The following is a 21,863-nucleotide window of genomic DNA, read 5'->3' on the forward strand; positions in this document are numbered from 1 at the left end:
AAACCAGAGGGACTCCTGATGGAAGTTACAAACTGCCAGGAATGTTTTCCTAGTCTGGTCACATCAGATATGGGTCGTGCCTGTGCAATCTGTAGGGAAGCAAAGCTTGGGATGAGCAAAAAATAACTTGAAGTTATTCTTTTACTTCTTCATGTGACTTCTTGCAGACATTTTCCTATGGGAGGGTGACAAAAGATTTGAATTTGTACAGTTTAACAACCACACATTTTCTTTTGTGCCTAATTCTAGTTCCAGATCCCTTTTTAAAAAGCATCAGTGGAAAATTTCTGTCAAAAATTGCTACAAAATTTTGCATTCCTGTTATCCTGACAAAGAACAGTAATTTGGAATGTGGAGCACTCTTGTTTGGCTACAGGGGACACACAAGTGATCAGGAATCTGTTATTCTGGTCCTGTGAGCTCTTATTTCTCCATTTTATCTCCATTAACTTTGTGCTTTTCCTGCAGAGGTTCTGTAACATTTCTAGGTTGATGAAGATTAATAACACCACCCTCCCAAGAGTGTCTGGGGACTACACAGACTCCTACACAGCTCCAGCAAGCTCTGCTTGCTCTTTTCCTTCTGAATTCTCACTTCACTTGGTTTCCTCCCTCTTACTTTTTCATTTGTCTGCTTTTTGACCCTCTGTCCCTTCTGTTTGGATAACAGCAGCTCCAACTTTTCCCCAGCTCTCTAATTTCTTTCTTCTTTCCACCTTTCACCTCTCCACAGTGTTACACATCCCCTTTGTTACCTCCATCGGCTTACAATTTTTCACTGCTGTTGATCTGTGCAACAATTTCTATTTGCAATCAGATGAAGCATTCCCAAACTCCAGCTGTCACTTTGAAGCCCAGTTGCAGGCTCCTAACGTGGTGGGCTGCTCTGGGGATGTATCACACACACACAGACGGGAAATGCAGACTCTGTCTCATGATCAATAGATGGAGGCAGGAGAGCACACTCTTGCTCCAGGCACAGAACTTTGGTAGTGTGTTCTCTTTCTTGCTTAAATGTTTCCAGCTATCATTTTCGTGTATTAAGATATTTTAATAATACCCAGATACTCTGTGATGCATTAACAAGTGCAAATGATGTGATTGAATGTCAGGTTGTTTAAAGGATATATGCAACAGAAAAGAGAGAGAAATAGAAGTAATGAGAGATTGCATTTTATACATCCCCTGTGTTCCAGCCTTAAAGCATGACTTCGTGAGGCTGCAAGTCTAAAATCATGAGAGAAGCATAACAGAGGGATCTTGTCTCAAGTTTTTGGAGCTGCTATGCCAATCATTCATGAAACATGAATGATTTGATAGCTTTAGGTAATCTCTGTTCAACAACTTGTTGCTAAACAAACAAAATGTCTGTTCTGGAGACCAGCAAAAGCAATTGCAGTGAGTAGATCTGTAGGAAGTCTCCAGTGTAAGACACTTAATAGTTCCTCATGAAATTATTCAGAATTTTTTCCTTCTAAAACTCTTACAGCTGGAAGTCAGACAAAATAAAAAAGTGGATAGATGAGGACAGCCTGCATCTGATCCAATAGCAAATTTTTTCAATATCATCCATGAGTAGTCAATACATTAATAAACATATTGGTAAGCAAGGACATGCTAGTGAAGTAATAAGAATGGCGCAGGAAAATTAAATTGCAAACTAAAAAGCACTAGCAGAATACTTGGGAGAATCAACCTTTCTAGTCTCTAACATGTATAAGCATCAAGCCACTAAGGTATCAGAAGATATAATTAAAACAGATGATTGCCCTTAAAGTCATCCTAGTCTCAGAACAGGAGAGTTTAACATACCATGGAAAGAAATAAAACCCAAAAAAGTGTAATTTTTTCAAATACAAAAGAGGAACCCTATGCATCCCCAAAATGGTGGTTGTTTTAAAAACTCCAGGTCTGTGCTTCTAAATACCTGTGTGCATTTGACTGCACATAGAAGTTTCACAGCCAGAGAGATCTCTAATATCTAATCTGAAAACAGGTCTGGTCTGGGAGACAACAGACTGAGTAGAATTTTGCTGCCGGCTGCTTTTTGACAGTCATTTCAATATATATAATGGGAAATATTCTAGTAAAACTGCATTTTGTTGCAATATATCATTTTATCGATTTATTTCAATCAATTCAACTTATTCATTTATGCACAATGTTAGAAGGAATAAAAAATTATGTTGTCTTTAAGGAGGGAGAGAGGAGAAAGAGGACCGGTTTGAAGCAGTTCAGGTGGTCAGCCCAGACAGTTGTTATACAAAAGTAATTCCTCAGAGGCATGCCAGAACCTATGATTAACTTTTGTGGGACTAAACCATACTCATGCCAACAAGACCCCGAGGCTGGGATGTAGGGGGTTATTTCTTTAAAGGATAATTACAGTAAGCAGAAAGTCCCCTCTGCACAAGTTGTCAGGCTGCACCTGGTGCCCCAGGGTCTGGTGTCAGGATGTGAGCAGAGGCTCTTGGAGGTGCTTTGCTTTTCCATCCTTATTGCCAGGTAGGCAAGTGGGCTTTCCAAGAGTGTCAACTAAAAATATAAAGCTGAAGTTCTTCTGTTAAATAAGCAGAATGTTTCCTTAGGCTGAGGAGTAGTTATAATTGGGTTTTTTCCACCTTTTATTCTCTTTCGTTAAATTGCCATCAAGCAGTTTATGTATCCTTACATTTGAATTAGGTGGCAGAGTTGTCCAGTATGAAAATGTGACTACAATAAATGAGTTTCTTTTCAAGAGCCAAGCTATGGGAGGAGAGGATTAAAGTGCCATGTGGAGTATTTTAAGAAGCATTTTAACCAGGCTGTAATCACATATCATGCTTCTATTCTTTTGCATGAAATAACTGCTCTAGATAGGCTGCACAACTCCCTTCCTGAATTACAATGGCAGGAGAGAATTGTTTACTATTCCCTGCTCTAAAGCTTTCCTGCTGCATGGGGGCTGATTGGTGTTTATGGCTGTTTGCAGAAGGGCTATTTAATCAAATAAAACAGACCCCATTCCCCGCTGAATGGAAGAGAGGGAGAGATATCAATCCCAGGGGCTGTATCAAGATGGGTGGAAAGCACAATGCATCTGTAATGAAAAACCTAGCAGATAAGCAGCTGTATTATAAAAGTCTGTAAGGGTTCTGGTCATAGCATCAATCAAAGGGTGGAAGATTGTGTTGTTTTATCTTTCTGACCTCAGAGCAGGATTTCCTAGTAATGCAGCCATGGTTTAACCCCAACCGGCATTGCAGCTCCACACAGCCACTCTGTCACTTCCCCTCATTTCAGGATGGGGCAGAGAATCAGCAGAGTAAAAGTGAGAAAACTCATGGCTTGAGATAAAGACAGTTAAATAAGTAAAGAGAAAGCCGCAAAAGCCATCAAAGCAAAACATGGAGTCCGTTCACCACTACCCACAGGAAAGCAGGGCTCACGTGTGATGGCTACTTGGGAAGGCCAATGCCATCACTCTCAAAGTTACCCCCTTCTTCCCCTGGCTCTGCGTGCCCAGCATGATGTCACATGGTGTGGGATGTCCTTGGGTCAGCTGTGCCCCCTCCCAGCCCCTCGTGCACCCCCAGCCCCCGGGGTGGTGGGAGGAGCAGGAAAAGCCTTGACGCTGTGCAAGCTCTGTTCAGCAGTAATGAAAACATTCCTCTGCTATTGGCACTGTTTGCAGCACAAATCCAAAACAGCAAGAATTCTCACCCTGTAAGAAAGTAAACAAATCTAGGACAAGGCACCTTCCCTTTAGTGAGTCTTGTCCCTGACTCTCTCTAATACAAATTCCCAAGGAACCTTTAAATTTCTCTTCAATCTTCCATTCAGTCCTGGATGCAGTCCTTTAATACTCTGTTTTATAAGATATTGATGGCCAGGAAATGTCTTGTGATTGATCCAAGATACTGCATAACTTGGGCCAAAAATGTCTGAATTTTTTGCCTCTGGAAGACACTGAAAACAATACTTTGTGTCCTGCAGCATGGAGAAATGGCATGGCCTTGCTTTCTAAACTGCATGTGGTCAGAAAAATGAGACAAACCCAAGTCTGAAAACCTTTACATTTTGTTTCACACCTAGCAGGAGTTCTGAGCACAGTTGTGCTTTATGTGACATTAAAGTCTGCTCTTGAGAGATGCTGGCCTGGGCACAAGTACTCTGTCGCCTCATTTGTAGGTTTGCACTGAGAATTGTTAAAATAGAGGACACCAGTCTGCTCATCCCTCATAGAGGGGAGGCTCACAGCTACTGCATGCTCAAAAGCACAATTTGACATGAAAAATATTAGGTGGTTATCAGCAGCAGTATCTTCAGGATAAAAGCTTTGGCCTCAAGTGCTAACATTTTTCCCAAGTCATGTCTTTATGCTCAAGTTGTTGTATGAATCCCTTGGACTCCAAATGTTGTGTTTCACAGCATAGTCAGGAGGCAACACACAGCAATGTGGGTGCACATCTGGCAGGTATAAACAGTAAAAGCAGGAATGTTTCCTCACAAAAGGAAAATGAGAGCATCGGTTAATGAATGTTTGCAAAGTGCTTCCAGTCCTTCAGATTATGCTATTGTTAAACTGAGCATCTTTGATTATGCTATGGCTGTGCTGAAAGTTAAATGAAGGAGCTGGTTTTCTTTAAACAGTATCTTATTCTTGATTAGAGTGATCATTAAATCGTTTCAGATCTAACAAAGTGAGCAGCAGATGGAACACAGCAAAGACAGCAGAAAAAGATGAGATTTCAGAAAAGAATCAAACTAGGCAAATCCAGAAGTAATTCAAAAGAGCTCATACCAAAATTCTGGCTAATATCATGACGTATAGCACATGTTTGCAAATTACAACAGTTGTGGAAAATATTCAGGGTACTATTTTGTCTTTTGATAGATGCCAATAGCAATCTTCAGTCAGAGAATTGTACTTCTGAATATATCCTCTCATGTGTGGTGTTGAGTCTCCCCACCTTTTTTAGACACTACAGTGATTTTGAAAAATTTAAATGAAGTTTAGCGAAGTGGAAATATCAGCCAAGCATGTAGCTAAAGATCACATAAATTTTTGTTTACCTGATGGATTTTGCTATGCTTCTTGCTGTACCTCTCTCTTCCCCAACTAGTGTCCTGCTTTTCAAGACCTTGAATTGCCTGATTCAGCCTCTAAACAGCTGGCTTCTCCATCTTCCTCCAACATCCCACCAAAGGTTTTCTCTGTCTTTCTACCACACCCTTTCTCATATCTGCGAAGTTAATTTCTCCCTACATCCAACATGAAAAATCTTTAGCTCAAATTTGGCATCCATTGGAAACAGTCAGTGGTAGACTTCAGCCCAGTTTGTATTTCCATCCACCAAATGCAAGCTGACTTGGCTGCTGCAAACCTTGTGAGCAGAGTTGCAAAGGGGAAATCCCATGACAGCAAGAATTATTTAACATAATGTTATATCACATCCAGATCCATTCCTGGCTGAAGGAAGACAAATTACAACCAAATAACAGAGAGGCTTACAGAAGGTTTGTTTTGAATTTCTTTCTAGTTCTAGTCTGGCCTGGTGGAGCTTCTTCAGTCCCCACAGAGTTTCACATGGTGCATTTTAGCACTGATACTGCATCAAATTGTATCCTTTCAGGACTTATATTGCACACCTTCAGTTTATTTTAATTATTACTAATGCATAAATTTTTTTAAGCTAAGAGGAGCATGACAGGTCTCGTGTAAATTTTTTAACTGCAGTTTTGATCTCACCTTTATCATGTTATTCTCAATTGCTAGATTTCTTTATTTTTTTATTATTCTGTTGTCATATTTTTACAGTCTGTGATTTATCTCATTCATTCAGTTCATCCATTGCTAGACCTAAATTCTAGTGTGTGCCCCATGCAGGTACAGAGTAAGCCCATTGATCTGGCTATTAGCTATTCACCAGCTGCCAAATGTAGATGCCTGTACTGGGCCTCATATTCCCATTGTACTTACATTATTCAGCTCTAAATAATTTGAAATATGACAAAAAGGAATAAATGCAACTCAAAAGAAATTTCAAAAGAGACAAGAGAAAATATTTTTGTCATTTTACCTTCTTCAGCTATAATATAATATGCTCTTCATAGATATGTCATCCATAAGATAAAGGGAATATGTTTTTCTGGCATTGTATTTACTCTGCTTTCTTACAGACGTCTTGCAAATTAAAGTTTTTCCTAAAATTTAATGATACTGTATTGGACTTGACATAGACGCAAGAATTGTATTTTACCTCTGTCTCTGATGATGCTTTAATAGAACTGCACACAGAAAGGAGCTCTATCTGCCCCCAGAGCACTGCAGAGCTGCAAGGCTGTTTGTACAGATGCAGGCATGCAGCTGCTTTTCCTGAAAACTTGGTCAGGCACTTATCACCCGTGTCAGAAGCTGTGTAGCATACTTTAGTATCCCTTAAGAAGTGAAGAAGAAATTTGTGTTCATCGTTTTCCACTTAAAAAGCCATGCTAAAGGAACAAGGAGCACGCCAATAATAGAGAAATGGGCAACTAAATTATTATTTTTTTGCTTTAGAGGTCAGTTATAAGGCCTTTCTCCACTCTTGCCACTGCGCTGGTAGCCGACGTGTACCTGTGCAATGCAATACCTAACTTTTTGAAAGCCAGAGAAAAACTGCAGTTCTTCCCTGCATTTAGTATACATGTGTCCAACACACTGTCCTTCTCAGGGGAGAGTCCTGTAAGAGAAGTTATTTTTAAGTTAGGTCGTGATATAAATGTAAGTAGCAAGCAACAGCAGTGCAGATATTTGTTCTTTGCATAGACATAGTCCAGCTTGTTTGCCAGTGAAATAAATAAGACCACGCTGATGAGAAAGATTTCCTAGCAAGGTGGTGGCCTTCTTCAAGCCATCCCTGCACAGATGCTGGGTGATAGCAGCTACACATTGGATGAGGTGCTAAAATATTGAGTTCATGATTTTATGATGCTATTGCATGTGTTTTTCAATTTCCTTTCCCATAGTTTGGTGCTAACTAATGAAATTATTTCATTCACTCAAGATGTTTCCTGATGTACATGGTTAGCTGGGCACTTAGCTGTCCACATGCATGCACAAATACCTGATTTGCAAGTGCATTGTTCAGCTAAGAAAAGATCTCAGTTGATGTTCCTAATTCTAGCTGAAATGCTACTTCATTTTAAAATGGCAAATAAGTTACCTTGTATCTGCATGATCTCTTTCATAAGTATTTTAACTCTACTTTTCTCATCACTCATCTCAAAAATACCTTGGCTGGCCTTTTTATTAATGTTGTAGGACTAGAACAAGTAGTTGATTTTAACCCAATTGTATTCTATTTGTATACCCGGTGACAGGGGGTATACAGATCACATTCAAATTTAAAAAGTAAGTAAGACTGGGTGACTATTTGTAATGTATGTTTACCAAAGAACTATCCTGGTTTATGATATAATGAGATTTTTCAGCATATTTTGTCCAAGTTTGAATCTGACAGGCTTAGGCAACACATAAAGAGACATAAGCTTCTATGATTTATTGTCCTTGCAGGAAATCAAGAATGGAGCAGGAAACACAATTGCTTATTGTTTCTATTGATACATATTTAGATTTTTATAAGATGTCTAAAAGCATGGTTCAAGTAAACCAGAGTGAATTATCATCAGGGATTTATTCACTGGAATATAATCATAATTGAAACGGTAAGGAAGAAGGTATTTTTATAAAATACTGTGTAGCTTCAAAAGCACTAAAATTGTCAACATGTCATCATAGGGCATTTTTGTATTCAACTATAAGCTATTTTATCAAAATGCAATTTTTTTTTTTTATTTTGAAATGTTAATCCATTGCAGGGAAAGTAATTCAGATTGAAGTCAAATTTTTGGAATAAAATATTCTCCAGTTTGGATTTTTTTTTTTTTACTGCTTTTGGTCCCAAAATTTGTGATGTTTTTCCTTAATTCAAAATCTTGAAATTCCTTGCGCAGGAAGATAACTAATTTCTGTCCAGCTTAATCTATCTCTTTCACCAATTAAAAGTTCTGTGTTTAACATTAAATCTCTGAATTTCAGGTGTCCCACACAGGAATTTCTGTTGATGCCTGTTTCAGGAGAAAGAAAGGATTAAAAATCTTTCACGGAAAATACTGGTCCTGAATGACTCCTCAAGCACAAGTGATTGTTTTTCAGTAATTTATTTATTTTCAGTTGATATTTGGCAGCTGTTTCTCACTGCTGTCATCTGTAACTGATTTCTGGTACCTGAGCTATGGTGTGGGCAGGTCAGCATGAATTAGAAGCAAATGTAAGGGAAGTGTGTGACTTGCACTTCATTTGTTATTTACAAAGGTGTGCCAAATGAATGTTACAGCCCTGGGTAAGTGGAAATGCTTGTGGCCAGAGATGAGCTGCTCTGTGTACATTTGAAGGCAAAGGCTGTAAGTATTTCACTCTGTAAAGATGCAAAAGCCCAGATATCACCTGAAATTAGAGTAGCTGTAAACATTCATTCTGCATGGCTATGGAGAGTGCTCAGGAGCTGTTGCACTGTTTTGGGTGCTGTCTGAACTTGAAACTCCTTCTGCATACTGTTTATATCTTTGCACATACAGAACTTGGGTGCCTGCTCCTCTGCCTGGCCTTGCTCTGCCTGGCAGCCCTGGCTGTGCATTGTGAGTGACTCCAGCAGCATTATTTGTATTCCCTGTTTTGTCTGAGGGGTTTGACTTCCTAGTTTGTGACTGCAGGCAGGGCAGCAGAGACAGGAGCTAGCTTCAAGACTTACAGGGACTTTACGTGACAAGTTGTTCTGTTGTGTCATCTTCTTAGTTGTCTGCACGGTGACAGCTAGAAGGCTGCCTGAACTGAGTAAAAATTGTGACTGCACTGGTCTTCTTCCCCCTGCCACAGCTCCTGATGTCTTTGATGGGTCCTAAACTGCAAAATAGAGAGAAAACCTTTATATCTCAAAGCTGTAAAGCTCCCCTTTCCTGTGAGTTCAAAACACCTTCTTGCAAGAATCAAAATGCATCCAGCAGCGGGGTCTCCAAGGACCTGACAAGCCAGTCACAAGGGCTGGTGTGGTGGCGGCATTAAGAACCTGCCTGTGCTGCAGCCTGAACTTACAGCCTTCCAAAAGGAATGCTTCCAGATACCCTATGGCAGCCTTTACTGAGCTCTCAGAGAAAGGGGATGCCAGGTGTTGCTGGAAGGTAAAAACCTGAAGGGGTGGGGACAAATCTCAGTTTCCTTCTTTCCATGCTGCTGCCCATTCACTGCCAGAGAAGAGAAGTGGTTTCATGCAGGTTTTCTAGAGAAAGGGAGGCTTGTGAGGCAGCCAAAACCTCTGTGCCAGCAAAGTGATGTGGAAGCACTGAGCTTCGTGATGCAAGGCAGTTCCTGCACGCTCCAGCCCAGGCTTGTGCAGGTTGCCAGCAGTCAGTGCTCCCTGTGTCCTGCAGGTCAGCAGAATGAGGGGAAACTTCCAAAATTGCTGTGCAGTGTACTTTCAGAGAGGGGAAAAAGAGGGGTGGGGAAGCTTTTCTTTTGAAGCTTCAAGCCACTGTGTCTGGACCAAGCTGGCTCCTTCCATGTCTCCGCAAGAGATGCTTATCAAAAAGGGAAGAATACAATGGTTTTAAAGAAGATAGTTAAATTCTTTTGTGTGAGTAGTGGGACATCATGAATCCTATTACCCCTAGAAAAGTGGTCAGGGCTCATGTACAAGGACTATAAAAAACTGAAAGATAAGTCAGTTTCTTTAAAATAAGTTTCAAAAATGAAAGTATTCTTTCAAATGAGCTTTTACTGAAGACTTTTTCAGTATCCCTGGTAGTTTTGCAAAGATTTTTCTTGTGGTTATAGTTCTTTTTCAGCTGATGAATGGTTTTGATGAGTAGTTTTTTGACTTTTAATGATTTTTCTCTCCTTGCACTTGGTATTCAGTAAGCACGTCTTTGAAAAATGAATCTGCCCAAGAATTGCAGTTAGGATTCTATTCTGAAGAAGGGGGACAAGAACCCTTCAGTGAGCATCATACTGGATTGATTTAATATAAAGAGGGATGCTGCTTTTCTGTATTCACTTCTCTTTAACTTCTTCATGGTACTTCAGTCTGCAAATTATTTTTTTACCCAAATGAAGAGTATTGACCCATGTACATTTCCTCATTTAAATGTTCTTTTATTGGGAATTAACTGCCACAAAAATATTAATTTATCAGAAGAGGGGAATCACTTTAGCAACATTTGGTTTAAATTTGCCCCATTATTGAGACTGCCACATGGTTACAACAGATGTAATTTTCTGAAGTGCTTTCATATAATTTCTGTATATGACCTTCACTACTGATACTCTTAAAATAGTATGCATTGCTATCTGCAGCACTTAGCTGTCAAAAAACAGAGGAAAAGCTGGCATAATAAAAAAAAATATATTGCTTCCTTACCTTTCAAAGGCCTGCTTTGCTGAGATGTATTTTTTTTCTCTTGTGTCTCTTCCATCTGAAATGAATGTTTGCTGTAGCAAACCTGTGGTTTAGCTGCATGTCAGTGATCAGCATAATCTGCTGGTTTTTTTGTGCTTTGCTGTGGTTACTGAAGAAGCAGCTGGCTCTGTTCTCCCACCACCCTCAGAAACGTGCCTTCCATTGGCCTCCACTGTTTTGCTCCACTTGTAAGTCAACAAGAAATAAAGTAACAAGCTGCCTTTAATTGCAATGGCAAAGTGTGAAGGCACTGAGCCCTGGGAAAGTTCTGACACTGTGGTGCTCCCTCATTACAGGGCTCTCATACCTGAGCAATTCCTATTCTGGATGAATTATAAGGTCTGCCCAGTGGAACAAGTGAACTTGTCATCATGAGATTTTTCTCAAGAAATTGATGGCAGGTTGCATCTGAGGAATTAATGCTTTTCCTGATTAAGTTTTATGTGTAACAAATAGACATGCCATTCAAGCTCATATGGCACTGTAGTGAAAGATAAACTTCATACTGAAGAGGAGGTGAGGCTGGGATTTCTAACCTCTTCTTTCTTCCCCTGAGCTTCCAGGTGTTTCATTTTCCTGCTGCTGTTTGCATGTGGGCTCAATGATGCTTTGAGAAACTATTCCACACTTTTCTGTTTGAATAAGTACAAAGAATACATTTCAATGTTTTACAAATAGCGGCCCTTGAATTTAAATAACTTTCTATAGACTCTGCAAAATTACATATTAAAGGTGGTGGTGGTAGTAGTAGTAGTAGTAGCTGGTGCCTATATGACTGAATAGAGTTTTATATGTATGTGTGTGTGTGTATATATATATGTGTGTGTGTATATCTATATACATATGAATCTATATATTAATTTTTCTTCTGTGCTGTAATACTACTGTGGGAATCCAGCTCCTGTCTTGCAGTGCAGAGAATTGTCAGTCAGATTCAGATTCCCTGACTGCATGACTGCATTTCACTCTTAAGTTATGCAGATCAGCCACACGTGCTGTCCTACAAGCGTGTGGGGCAAGAATTGCCAAAATTGTACTTTGGATGTATGAAAAGATTTACTTTTGTAAATCAGTGGGGTCTATTCAACAAAGCTAAAATGTAAGGTTTTATGTTACTGGGATCCAGATAGAAGTCAGCTAGATTTGTGCCCTTTGTGAGTAAAACCAAGAGCTGAAACCTTGTTCCCCTGAGGAGAACAAATTAACAAATAAGAATTTCTCTGTAGGCAGATCTGACTTCTGCTGCAGCCTGATAAACATTAACTTCATTGGCCTCTTGCAAGAGGATTATGGAAAGTGCTTTCATTCTCTTCTGCTGAAAAAACACCCTCTCTTGTGAATGCCATCCAGCTGTTTGCCAGCATCTGACAATCCCAAAATCTAGATTTAGGCTTCCACCTCAGATTTCATCTTTTCCTTTCCGCACTTTGGAGTACAATATCCACATTACCTATACCAGCTCTGGCTCATCTACTTGCAAATGTTCATTCAGCCTTCTCCCCTCTCCTTCATTCCTTGTGTAACAGCAGCCTTGGCAAGGCTGTTCTGTGGAGAGGAGCACAGCCCTCTGCAGGCTGTAGCTGCTGCACCCTTGCTGAACATGGCAAGAGTGTATAAAAAATGTGATTTATGGGTTTATATATGCCAAAGTCTCAGCCCCACACTGATGGGCACATGTCTAGCTAGCAGCTGGATGGTGTTTTTTCCTGTCTGTAGCCACTGCAGTGGAATGGCCCGTTCTGGAGAACAGGACCCTCAAAGTGCTGTAGGGAGCAGGTAATTAATCAATGTCCTTGATTTGGTTTAGGTCAGAGCTGGAGCCGCTGCTGCTATGCTGCAGAGGAGTCTGCTTCTGTTTTTGGCTAAAATATAACAAATACTTCAGCTGACAGCTTCATAGGCAGGGAAAGGTGTTCAGCAGTTGGCACCTGACTGATAATGGAAAGGAGTAGAAACAGCACCACCACTGTGTCTCAGGAGTGTAGGCACAGGGGGCTCAGAAAATGGGCTTCATCAGCATTATCCAATAATTTTTCAGACTTTCCTCTAGAAAATTAATATCACTTTAATCAGTTTAAACTTAAGATTCCCTGGCCTTAGGAGTTCCATTGTTTTTACAACAGTTAACACATTTTATGTACAATGAAGTGTTTAAAAGAGGTCTGCAGGAAAAATAAGTGCCAGTTCTTTTTAACCTGAAATCTGTTGTGGGTTTTGTTTTTTTCTTTCATGAGGATTCTTTGTATTTTTTTATAGAGGAATTCAAAATACAGAAAAGATACTATCTAAGAATACAAGTATGAAAAATTGCAGCAATTGCTTCTTATTTACTTACAATTTTTTTTTTTTAATTTAGCATTTTCTAGACCTAGAAATGTGCTTTTAGAATGCCAGAGTTGTACACAAATACATTATTCAACTTACTCTGCATGAGCGGGTTAGCTGTAACAAGAAATACTATCCATATCCCTCTTGGCATAAAATATGTGCATATGCAACAGAGTAATGGCTTTAAATGTTTTCCTCTTATAACTCAACGGGTTTTTGGTGGAATCATCCAGGATAAATTTTAGGTAATATCTACAGACAGGGCTTCAGCAAAGAAAAATTTTCTAAGTGTTCAGTGATAGAAAATAGAAATCTAAAGGCCCTATAGAAATAGTTTTAACATCTATGTGCTGATGACTCCTGTTCTGTGAAACAACCCTTTTTGCAGTAACCCCTTCTGAATTGCTCACAGGACCATGAAGTCATGTCAAGCATTTCTGTGTGGTACCACACCTCCCAGTTTCACTTAATGACCACTGCAGTGCATGAGCTCAAAATACCCTGATAAACAACAGTTTCTATTTTGCCTGGTTTTGTTGGTGGTTTTTTTCTCCTATGACAGTAGATATCAGATACTCAAAGTGTTTTTAGCCTCTGCCATAGTGACAGGCAGGAAGCCACAGGGAAGGAGAGTGAAGTGTCAGTTCTCCATGCCCCGGTGGACTGGAGAGCTGGGGCTGCTGCAGAATGACAATGTGCTGCCCTCCTACAAACTCCTCCCTGGCCATCCAGGGCTGCGTGGCCGTGTGTGAACAGCATCCAGGTCTGCCACCATCCTGAAATGTTCTTCTCTCTACACAAAAGGCCAATATAATGGTGAGGAAATGTAGAATCAGGGGTGCAGTTCTTCTGAGAGTAGTGAGTTACATGTGTCACAAGGATCCTTTTTATTTTTTTTTTCCCAAGGAGATTCTGCTTTCATTTTGCTCCCATAATTGGCTGAAAGTAAGTTCCTTAACTTTTTCTTATAATACAGAGCTGGGATTTTTGCTGTTGATTTTGAGGCCCAAAAGTAGAAGTTTTCTGCATAGCTATTGAAGAGCTGCAAAATACGTGCTTTCCATGGTAAGAGGGAGAGAAGGATAAAAGTTTTTAATTGGCATTTTGTTCTGAAATTCTCTTGTCCTTTTACAGAGAGCATAATCTCCTCTTTCCATAGAGTAGGTGCAAATCTGTGAAATATCAGCAGTGTTCCAGGAATGCTATATTCTGGCAAAATTTTATTCTTAGTCCTTTAAGCTAAAACCAGTCTTGAGCTCTGTGAAAGATCCCTGGGCAGGGAGTTTAGACTGATTCTCAGAAGAAGAGTATGCTAAAAAGGAAATCCTATAGCTCCAGAGCTGGCAGATAACTGATTCTCTTAGTGAAACAGGTGTTTCTCCCATGCATAAAAATTAAGAAGTGGAGACAGTTCAAAAGTAGTGTCACTGCTGCTGGGAGGGCCAAACTCATAGATTTGCAAGGAAAGATTAAAGAAAGCTATATCCAGCTCAGCTAAGAAACAGAAAGATCCATCCGTAATTGAAAGGTGTCAGCCCCAAAGTGTGAGTGAGCATTTAAAACCGCAGAGCAAAAATACCTAGGAATTACATAGGAAAGTTATATATTTAAAAAAAAAAAATATATATATATATATAGTAAGAGTAAATACACTAAATAGCAATGAAATATGTTAGATCAAAAAATAGTTCTCTAAAGAGAGGGATTGCAAGCATGACAATTACAACTTAGGTTTGCTCCATGGTTTTGAATTCCTGAGATTTGTAAGTGAATAGGGCAAAAATGCTAAAAAGGATGTATTTTAATGCATGGAGCAATCATGTTTTGAAGGTAGGTGATGGGAATGATCCCTTCTGGCTCTTCAATCTCTTTTGTGCCCCATGCACTTTAACTGAGGCTCACTGTGATGTTATCTATGAAAAGTAATATCTTCATGGGAACCTGAACTGTGATTATGAGCTCTGTTCTGAGGATCTTATATATACCACTTCATCACAGATATTATTGACAGTAAGCGCTTTTACCACTTTCATATATTCTCTTTGTGAGTTGTTTTATAGCAAGGCAGCTAAATCAAGAGAATTTTTCCTGACCAACTGAGCAGCTGATAGGTCTCCTTACAAGCACTTAGGTGAATTCAATGCACTGGGATGATAAAAATGCGGGTTAGGACAAAAGCAGATGTCAAAACATAACCCTCTGCTCCTTCCGTCACCTCAAAGGTTTTGTCCCCCATAAAAATTACTTGGGTTTTGAACCCCACTTTTCCTTAATTCTTTTGTTCGGAAAGTCTATCTGAGCCTTTTCAGGATTCATTTGCCCACTTCTGATCGTCTGCTTTTGTCTCCTATTTCCCTCCCTTGTTCTCTGCACATCATGATCCTTTTTCAGGCTGAGTCATTATCCTGTTAAATTCTCCTAGGAAGGGCTTTTTTCTCAGTCTGCTATTTCTTACTCAAGTGGTGCCTGCAGGAAGATCAGAACAACCCATGCTAGGAAGAGCTCTGTGAGTGGCAGTACCTATAGGACAAGCATACAAGTTGAATTGTTTGTTAACTGCAAACTCATTTCTATCCCTTATTCCCTGCCTGTTTAGATAAACCTAAACCTCCACTGCGAGGAGAGAAAAAACATTCTTGACAATTTCCAGAGCCTGAAGATTAAAACTGGACCAGTCCTGCATTTCTCTGTGTCTGTGTGTGTGTGTGTGTGTGTGTTTGGAAAAGAATTTTCTTTATCCTGTAAGTCCTGTGGAGTCCACAGATAATATGGCTCCCTTTCTGCTCCAAAATTTGCACAAATCCTCCCCCTGCCATGCCTACAGATGGAAATAGGAAATATTCCCTTGCCAGGCCTGCGGTAAAAAAGGAACGTGTCCCAAATGCAATCATTCCTTGTGCACTGCATCTTGTGAGCAAGCAGACGGTGGGGCTTGCTTCAGTAACTTTTATATGTAAACAGTCTTTAAAAACATAATCTACATTGTCAAAGCCTAATCTAAATGATGTACTGACATTGCTTACTTTGATATGCTGACTTGGTTTTGAATTCTCTCTGGATTGCCTGGCCCCACATGGCCTTTTTGTGTTTTGTTTACTTTTCACTTAGCTGTCACGTATTTATTCCCATTAGATGTACAAAGTCAATGGATTCAGCCTAGCTTTACAGCTTAGTTGCCTAATACAGCATAGGGAAAAAGCTAAATGAAGCCAAGCAGAGGGGCAGGAAAAAAGCAGAGGGATTGTGCATGTCTGACATAGAGACCGAGGAAACAGAAAACCAGCAAAAGATGTGAGTGTGGTAGAGCATCTGGAGATAACTGTATTTCAGAAAAAAAACATTATATGTCTGGAAAGCAGAAATTAATTTATTTGTATAGACTGAGTTTCTGGTTTTAAAGGCTCGCTTCTGAATAAATGCTTAAATTTTGTATGCATCACATATGTTTAATTTTTTTTTAAATCTGGATTTGTTTCAAATGTGAATGGGTGGGGAAATGTTACTTTAAAAGCTTTTTCAGTGTAATGAGCTGGTTGGATTTATCATAGTCAAACAGTTAAAATGGCTTACATGATCCTGTTCTGTGAAAGTCTTTGAAGATATGTGAAAATACCTCATGCTGAGAAAAGTAATCCCAAAAAATCTACTTGGTGTGATCTTACCCACGGAACCCATGAGACAAATGGGTGTTTGTGAAGCCTGTCACAACTTGGAGCATGACTGAAATGTGAACCATCCTGAACGGTGGTCTTCCCTCTGGAAGCCATGCTTCTCCCAATGGGAACACCTACCCTCCCTTCAAATGGTTGTTTTTACAGCATTTACTGGGGATTTCACATGGAATTTAATGTTGGGGCAGGGACCATGGTGTCTCCTTTGCTCCCTGAGAAGGTACAGTCCATATTATCTCCATGGCACTGTGTCACTGGTGGCATGTTGTTTTCAGGTCACATTTCTTCAGTTTCAGCCGAGGTGCTCAGCCCAAGCCCTTCATGGCACCAGTGTCTGGCAGCATTTGGGCACCCAAACTTCACTTCCTTTAAAGAGCAGGCTGTGCTGAAACTGCTCCATTTCCCGGTGCACTGATCTCCTTCTGGACGTGGCAGCCCGTAGCCTGAGCTTTTCCTCTGTTTGCCACAGGTGAAACACGGGAACTACGCCTTCGTGTGGGATGCGGCGGTGCTGGAGTACGTGGCCATCAACGACGCGGAGTGCTCTTTCTACACGGTCGGGAACACTGTCGCGGACAGGGGATACGGGATCGCCCTGCAGCACGGCAGCCCCTACCGGGACGTCTTCTCACAAAGGTGAGCCTTTGGAGCAGGAGGAGCAGGTACTGAGGGGAGGTTTCTCTCAGCTCTGGACCCTTCTTCTAATTTAATTTTCGGCAAAGGAAAAACATCTCGTACTTGCGATCCACTTCATTTCTTGCGTACACATTCATTTTATCCGAGACATTGAATTATTCCCTTTTCGAGAAACTGCATTCAAAACACTTTGTGTTGCTCTTATTTGAATTGTTCTTGTTTCTTTTGAAAAGCATTAATGAGACAAACTCAACCTCATTAGCAGGAAAATGGGGAAAGGGTTGCTTCATTTGTTATAGAGAGTCAGCATAACTCAACCCTTCCTATTACAGAAGCTGCTTCTTAAAGAAAAAGAAAGTGAGTTTGGACACTGATGGGAAAACTAAAGGGGATGGACAAGAACATTTGATGTTTTGTTGGAAGGACCCCTATTAGTACCCAAAAGCATAGGTGCTTATCCCCGTACTAATCAATCTCTTGGGCCACTAAAGTGCCATCTCTAGAGATGCTACTGGTACTGTGATTCTACTGGGATCAGAAATACTAAAGTAATTGTATGTATTGTGCCTTTGCATATGTAGTTCTCCTTCACTCCAGTATTGATTCCTAAATAAGGATGTGTGTGAAATGTAAAAAAAAAAACTATTAAACTTTTAAAAAGTGTAATATCTGCAGTTTGGCACTTAGGAGAAGATGTGAGCTAGTCTCCTGACCCTTTTTTTCATTCTGAATCTGGTCTCTCAATCTGGTTTCTGTTGGTTTGTGTTATCTATATGAAGAAAAATTTTACAGTTGCTGCAATGGGATTGTTCTTGCGTGGCTGCCAGGTAAACATACAAAATATGCTTTATTTGGACTGTTGCCTTTGCCTTGTCCAAAGACTCTGGTGGAGGAGAAAGTAGCCAGTAAGTAACACTGTCAAGATCCAGAGCAATCGCTCTCTGCTCACACATACTGCATGAGCAGGGAAGACTTGGATTCTTTGAATCTGTTCCACTTTCGGAGTGACATTGCTGAATTTTGTGCTAACGTAGCAGCAACATAATAAAAAAAATTCACAGGATCAACAAAAGATTTAATTTTAATGAAACATGTATATGCTTTGTGTATTAAAAAGGGTATTACAGGCAAATATTTACCAAATACTGTAGTACTCTTGTATTCCAGCTGTCCAAGCTGGCTCTGCTTTAAATCTCTGGCACTCTACTGTTCAGGATCCCTATGCAAAACAAAGGAGTAGGATTCCTTCCTGTAATCTTTCAAATAAATTCTTCCACCTGTTCTCAGGTGCTTGTCAAGGTGTTGCCATCCTCTCCACAGCCATATCCCTGTAAGTTTGAGTACAAAAATTGGAAGACGTTGGGGAATTTCAGAGTGTGTCTCTTTATTACCAAGCACAGTGAAACCACCAGGTGACGCGGCAGGGCTCACGCCCACATTCTTCCTGCCCACCACTGCTGCTCTGCAAGCCAAGGTGGATGCATCCCAAGTGCCCACAGAGACTGCTTGTGACAGGGTTTGTGTACTGGGTACAGCTCTTGGCACAGGGTTGTGGCTGGTTCTGGTAAGAGAGTTTCTCCTTGGCTGCAATACTCAGCACGTGGAGAGGCTGGGTTACAGCTTCTTCTGATACTCTGCCTTAGCCACTCCTGGATCATTGGTCTGTGCAGGCCTGACATTTCCAAGTACAATTTTATTTCATAAGACAATTTTGGCTTTTCAGTGTTATTATATCTTGGAGCTATAGGAAAGCAGAAGGAAGCATAAAAATTTGCACATATATAGGCATTTTTATCTTAGGATCTTCAAAGCAATACTTAAATATTAGCATCTCTCAGGAAAGCAAATGCTATTTCCACTTAATGCTTAGGGAATCCATAGCACCAGGAGATGTAAATGAAATCCCAAGGTCATATGTTGTCCCCTGGTGGAATCAGGGATCATAGGCACTCATTTTTGATTTCCTGCTCAAGTTGTCAGAGTTCAGGTAGATGAAGAAAGGGATTATTTGTCAGATATTGGGCCACAGGAGGATCTGGATGGATATGCAGAACTTAGCACTGGTGAGAAAATAACTCATTACATTAAGAGGAATAATGGCTGAACAGCGAAATTGGAATTTGCTTGGAGTTATACTACCTCCTGCAGAATTTGAGAGTCTGAGATATATATTCTGAAAATGTGTGTGCTGCTGTGCTTATATTCTTATTTCTGTATTATAAGAGCATATTATATACCATTTTAATTATGTCCATAAAGATAAATATACATTTTAAAGCAGTGAAGGACCATATAAGAACAAACATATGAAAGAGAAATCAAGCTTACAAAGTAGCTTACGAGGTTTTGTTCTTAAAACTCTTCTGTACTGTTCCTTAAATTTACATCTATGTGGTTTCATACATCATCCTTACATTTCTTCCTAATGAAAAGGCTCAACAACCTTCAGCAGCTGCAGCCTGCATGCTAAATAGAGAGACAGGAATAGATTCATTGTATAGGATTAGCAAATGTTCACATGAATATTTCACAGTTTTAATGCAGCAGGGAACTGGTTTAAAATATATTGGCACTTCTTGATCTTTCCCAAAATAAATATATTTATGTGAAAATACAGGCCTTCTCTTTTAAGAAATTTCATATAAAGCCATAAGCTGCACAGTGTCAAATCCCTAGGGTGCAGCTCTGAAATGTCTGGCAAGCTTACAGGAGAATTTGTTCTCTGTGCAGGAAGCACAGGCATGCATTTAAAACTTTTCAGTACCTTTTCCAAACGTACAGGTGATTCCTAGAGAAACAGGGAGAGACAGAGAGGTGTAAACACTTACCCCCTCTCCCTAAAGCTATGCAGCATGAGCTGCAGAAAAGGTAACGCCATGGAAAGGTTTACCAACAGGAAGCAGTGTCAAAAAAGGGTCTTTGAGACCCTTCTTTTTCACAGGCAAAAGAATCCCTTCTGTGCCAAAACAAAGATGTGAGCAGCAGTGAATGGCCTGACTGCAGTATGGGATTGCCTTTTTGCTGCACGGGGGTGGCAAAGCAGCCAGCTGGGGTCCCACACAGCATCTGGGACAGGCCCTGCCTCATGCTTTCTCTGAAAAAAAATGCTTTGGGTCCATCCTGACAATAGATATGTGGCTGTAACACAAATAATATAGAAAATAAGCTGGGTAGTATTTGAACGATGGAGCTGTTGTAGCTATCCCGATGACTTCATTCATGTTGCAGGTGTTAACACAACTGGCTGTGCCACCAGGCAGCCAGGTGATGTGCTCAGGTAGATTGCTGTCCTCTTTCCTTTGCCACTAAGACTTAACCTTCTGAGCACCAGCAGCCTCCAGGCAGCATGTCAGTTTTTCCCTCTCTCTATATTTTTCTTTCAAGGTAATGACAGGGGCTGTAATAATAGGAACTGCCGAATTTCCTAGGAGAGCTTGAAAAGGATGTGTCTTTAGGTTCATGAGGAGCTGTGTGGTGACACTAAATTTGACACCTGTTAAGAATTCTTTTCAGCCTTAAACTTTAAAACTTCCATTGCACCCCTAGGAGGTATAAATATAATTGCAGTTGCTTTTCAGAGTGTTTCATAGGATGTCTGTGCTTCCTGCAGTGCTGCAGCAATGGCTCAGGTGCTGCGCTGGTGGCTGGCTTTTGGTGGGGGTCAAGGAGAGGTGGCAGCAAAGTGCTGGAATCCTGTCCATGTTCCCACTTTCTCTGCTGTTGCACTCTCTTCTCCTGCACTACAGTCCCTGCTGCACAGCACACTAGAGGCAAAGGGACAGGAAACATTAATTCCGTGCCCAGCAGAGGCCAGCAGCCAGCTTTTCACTTAACTGGAACCCAAAACCACTGAAAAATCAAGCCATAGTTGCTCTGCATCTCTCATATTCCAAAGAGCATCCACGCATTTTCTGCCCCTTTAGGTCAAAGGAAACAGAGACAATAGGAGGAATAAAAAGAACAGGCAAGCTTGCCTTTAGAGCCCACGGTGTGGAACTCTTTCTTGCTCATCAGCCGTGTTCCCACAACTGCCCCAGCCAAGCACAAGCTCATGGACACCTAAAGTTGTCTGTGTGCCAAGAGGAGCAGCAACACTTCCATGATTCCTGGTGGTTGTCTGTGGGCAGGGGGTATGTGAGGGCAAAATGTATGGAAGGTACAGCTACCATATAGCTTCTGCAGAAACCCTGGTCTGGATTAGACATTATTCACAGAAAGTCACAGCAAATCTGTGCTGTTGCTAGAGAAGTCAATTACATCTTTTTGTCCTGAGGGGGAAAAGGAAATGGACACTTATAATGATTTCCTCATGGCAAGCCCAAGGACACCTCCCTAGCAGCAAGTGGTGTGCTTTCAGATATCCAAAACTCTGGAGGGAAAGAAGAGAGCCATCGTATGGCATTTCACACTGCCCCTTAGTAAATCATTAGCCAGCTGCTTTAAATAAATGGTATGGATATTCTCCTGTCCTTTTTACATCTCATCAGCAAAATCCCATGTCTTAGAAAGTTCCTGCCCTGAGCCATAAATAAGTGTTCTTCCTGTCTCCTTACCATTAATTCTCTCTCCTTAAATTTTCATTCTATGTCTTGGAGGTCACTTATGTCCAAAGACTCCAGTGCAAGGAAAATTACTTTATTCCTAAGTACCTTGATTTTTCTCTGCTCTTGAGACTATGTACCCCTTTCTTTGAGAAGATCCCCCTATTTTTTTTAATATTCTTTTAGTGAAAGCCCAAGAAAGTGTCACTGAT

At 40.5% G+C, this 21,863-nt stretch overlaps 1 protein-coding gene across 2 annotated transcripts in view; it reads left to right on the top strand.

The window, feature by feature from the left end:
• Positions 1–21,863, top strand: part of GRID2 (glutamate ionotropic receptor delta type subunit 2) — a 676,953-nt gene that overhangs the window by 597,249 nt on the left and 57,841 nt on the right. For both annotated transcript variants that reach the window (XM_041484266.1, XM_041484267.1), the window contains one exon: positions 16,944–17,110. In XM_041484266.1, coding sequence (XP_041340200.1) covers positions 16,944–17,110 — 167 coding nt within the window. The remainder of the gene's footprint in view (positions 1–16,943; positions 17,111–21,863) is intronic.

Source organism: Pyrgilauda ruficollis, unplaced genomic scaffold (genome assembly GCF_017590135.1).
Source record: "Pyrgilauda ruficollis isolate IOZ18807 unplaced genomic scaffold, ASM1759013v1 scaffold65, whole genome shotgun sequence".
Taxonomy (NCBI): domain Eukaryota; kingdom Metazoa; phylum Chordata; class Aves; order Passeriformes; family Passeridae; genus Pyrgilauda; species Pyrgilauda ruficollis.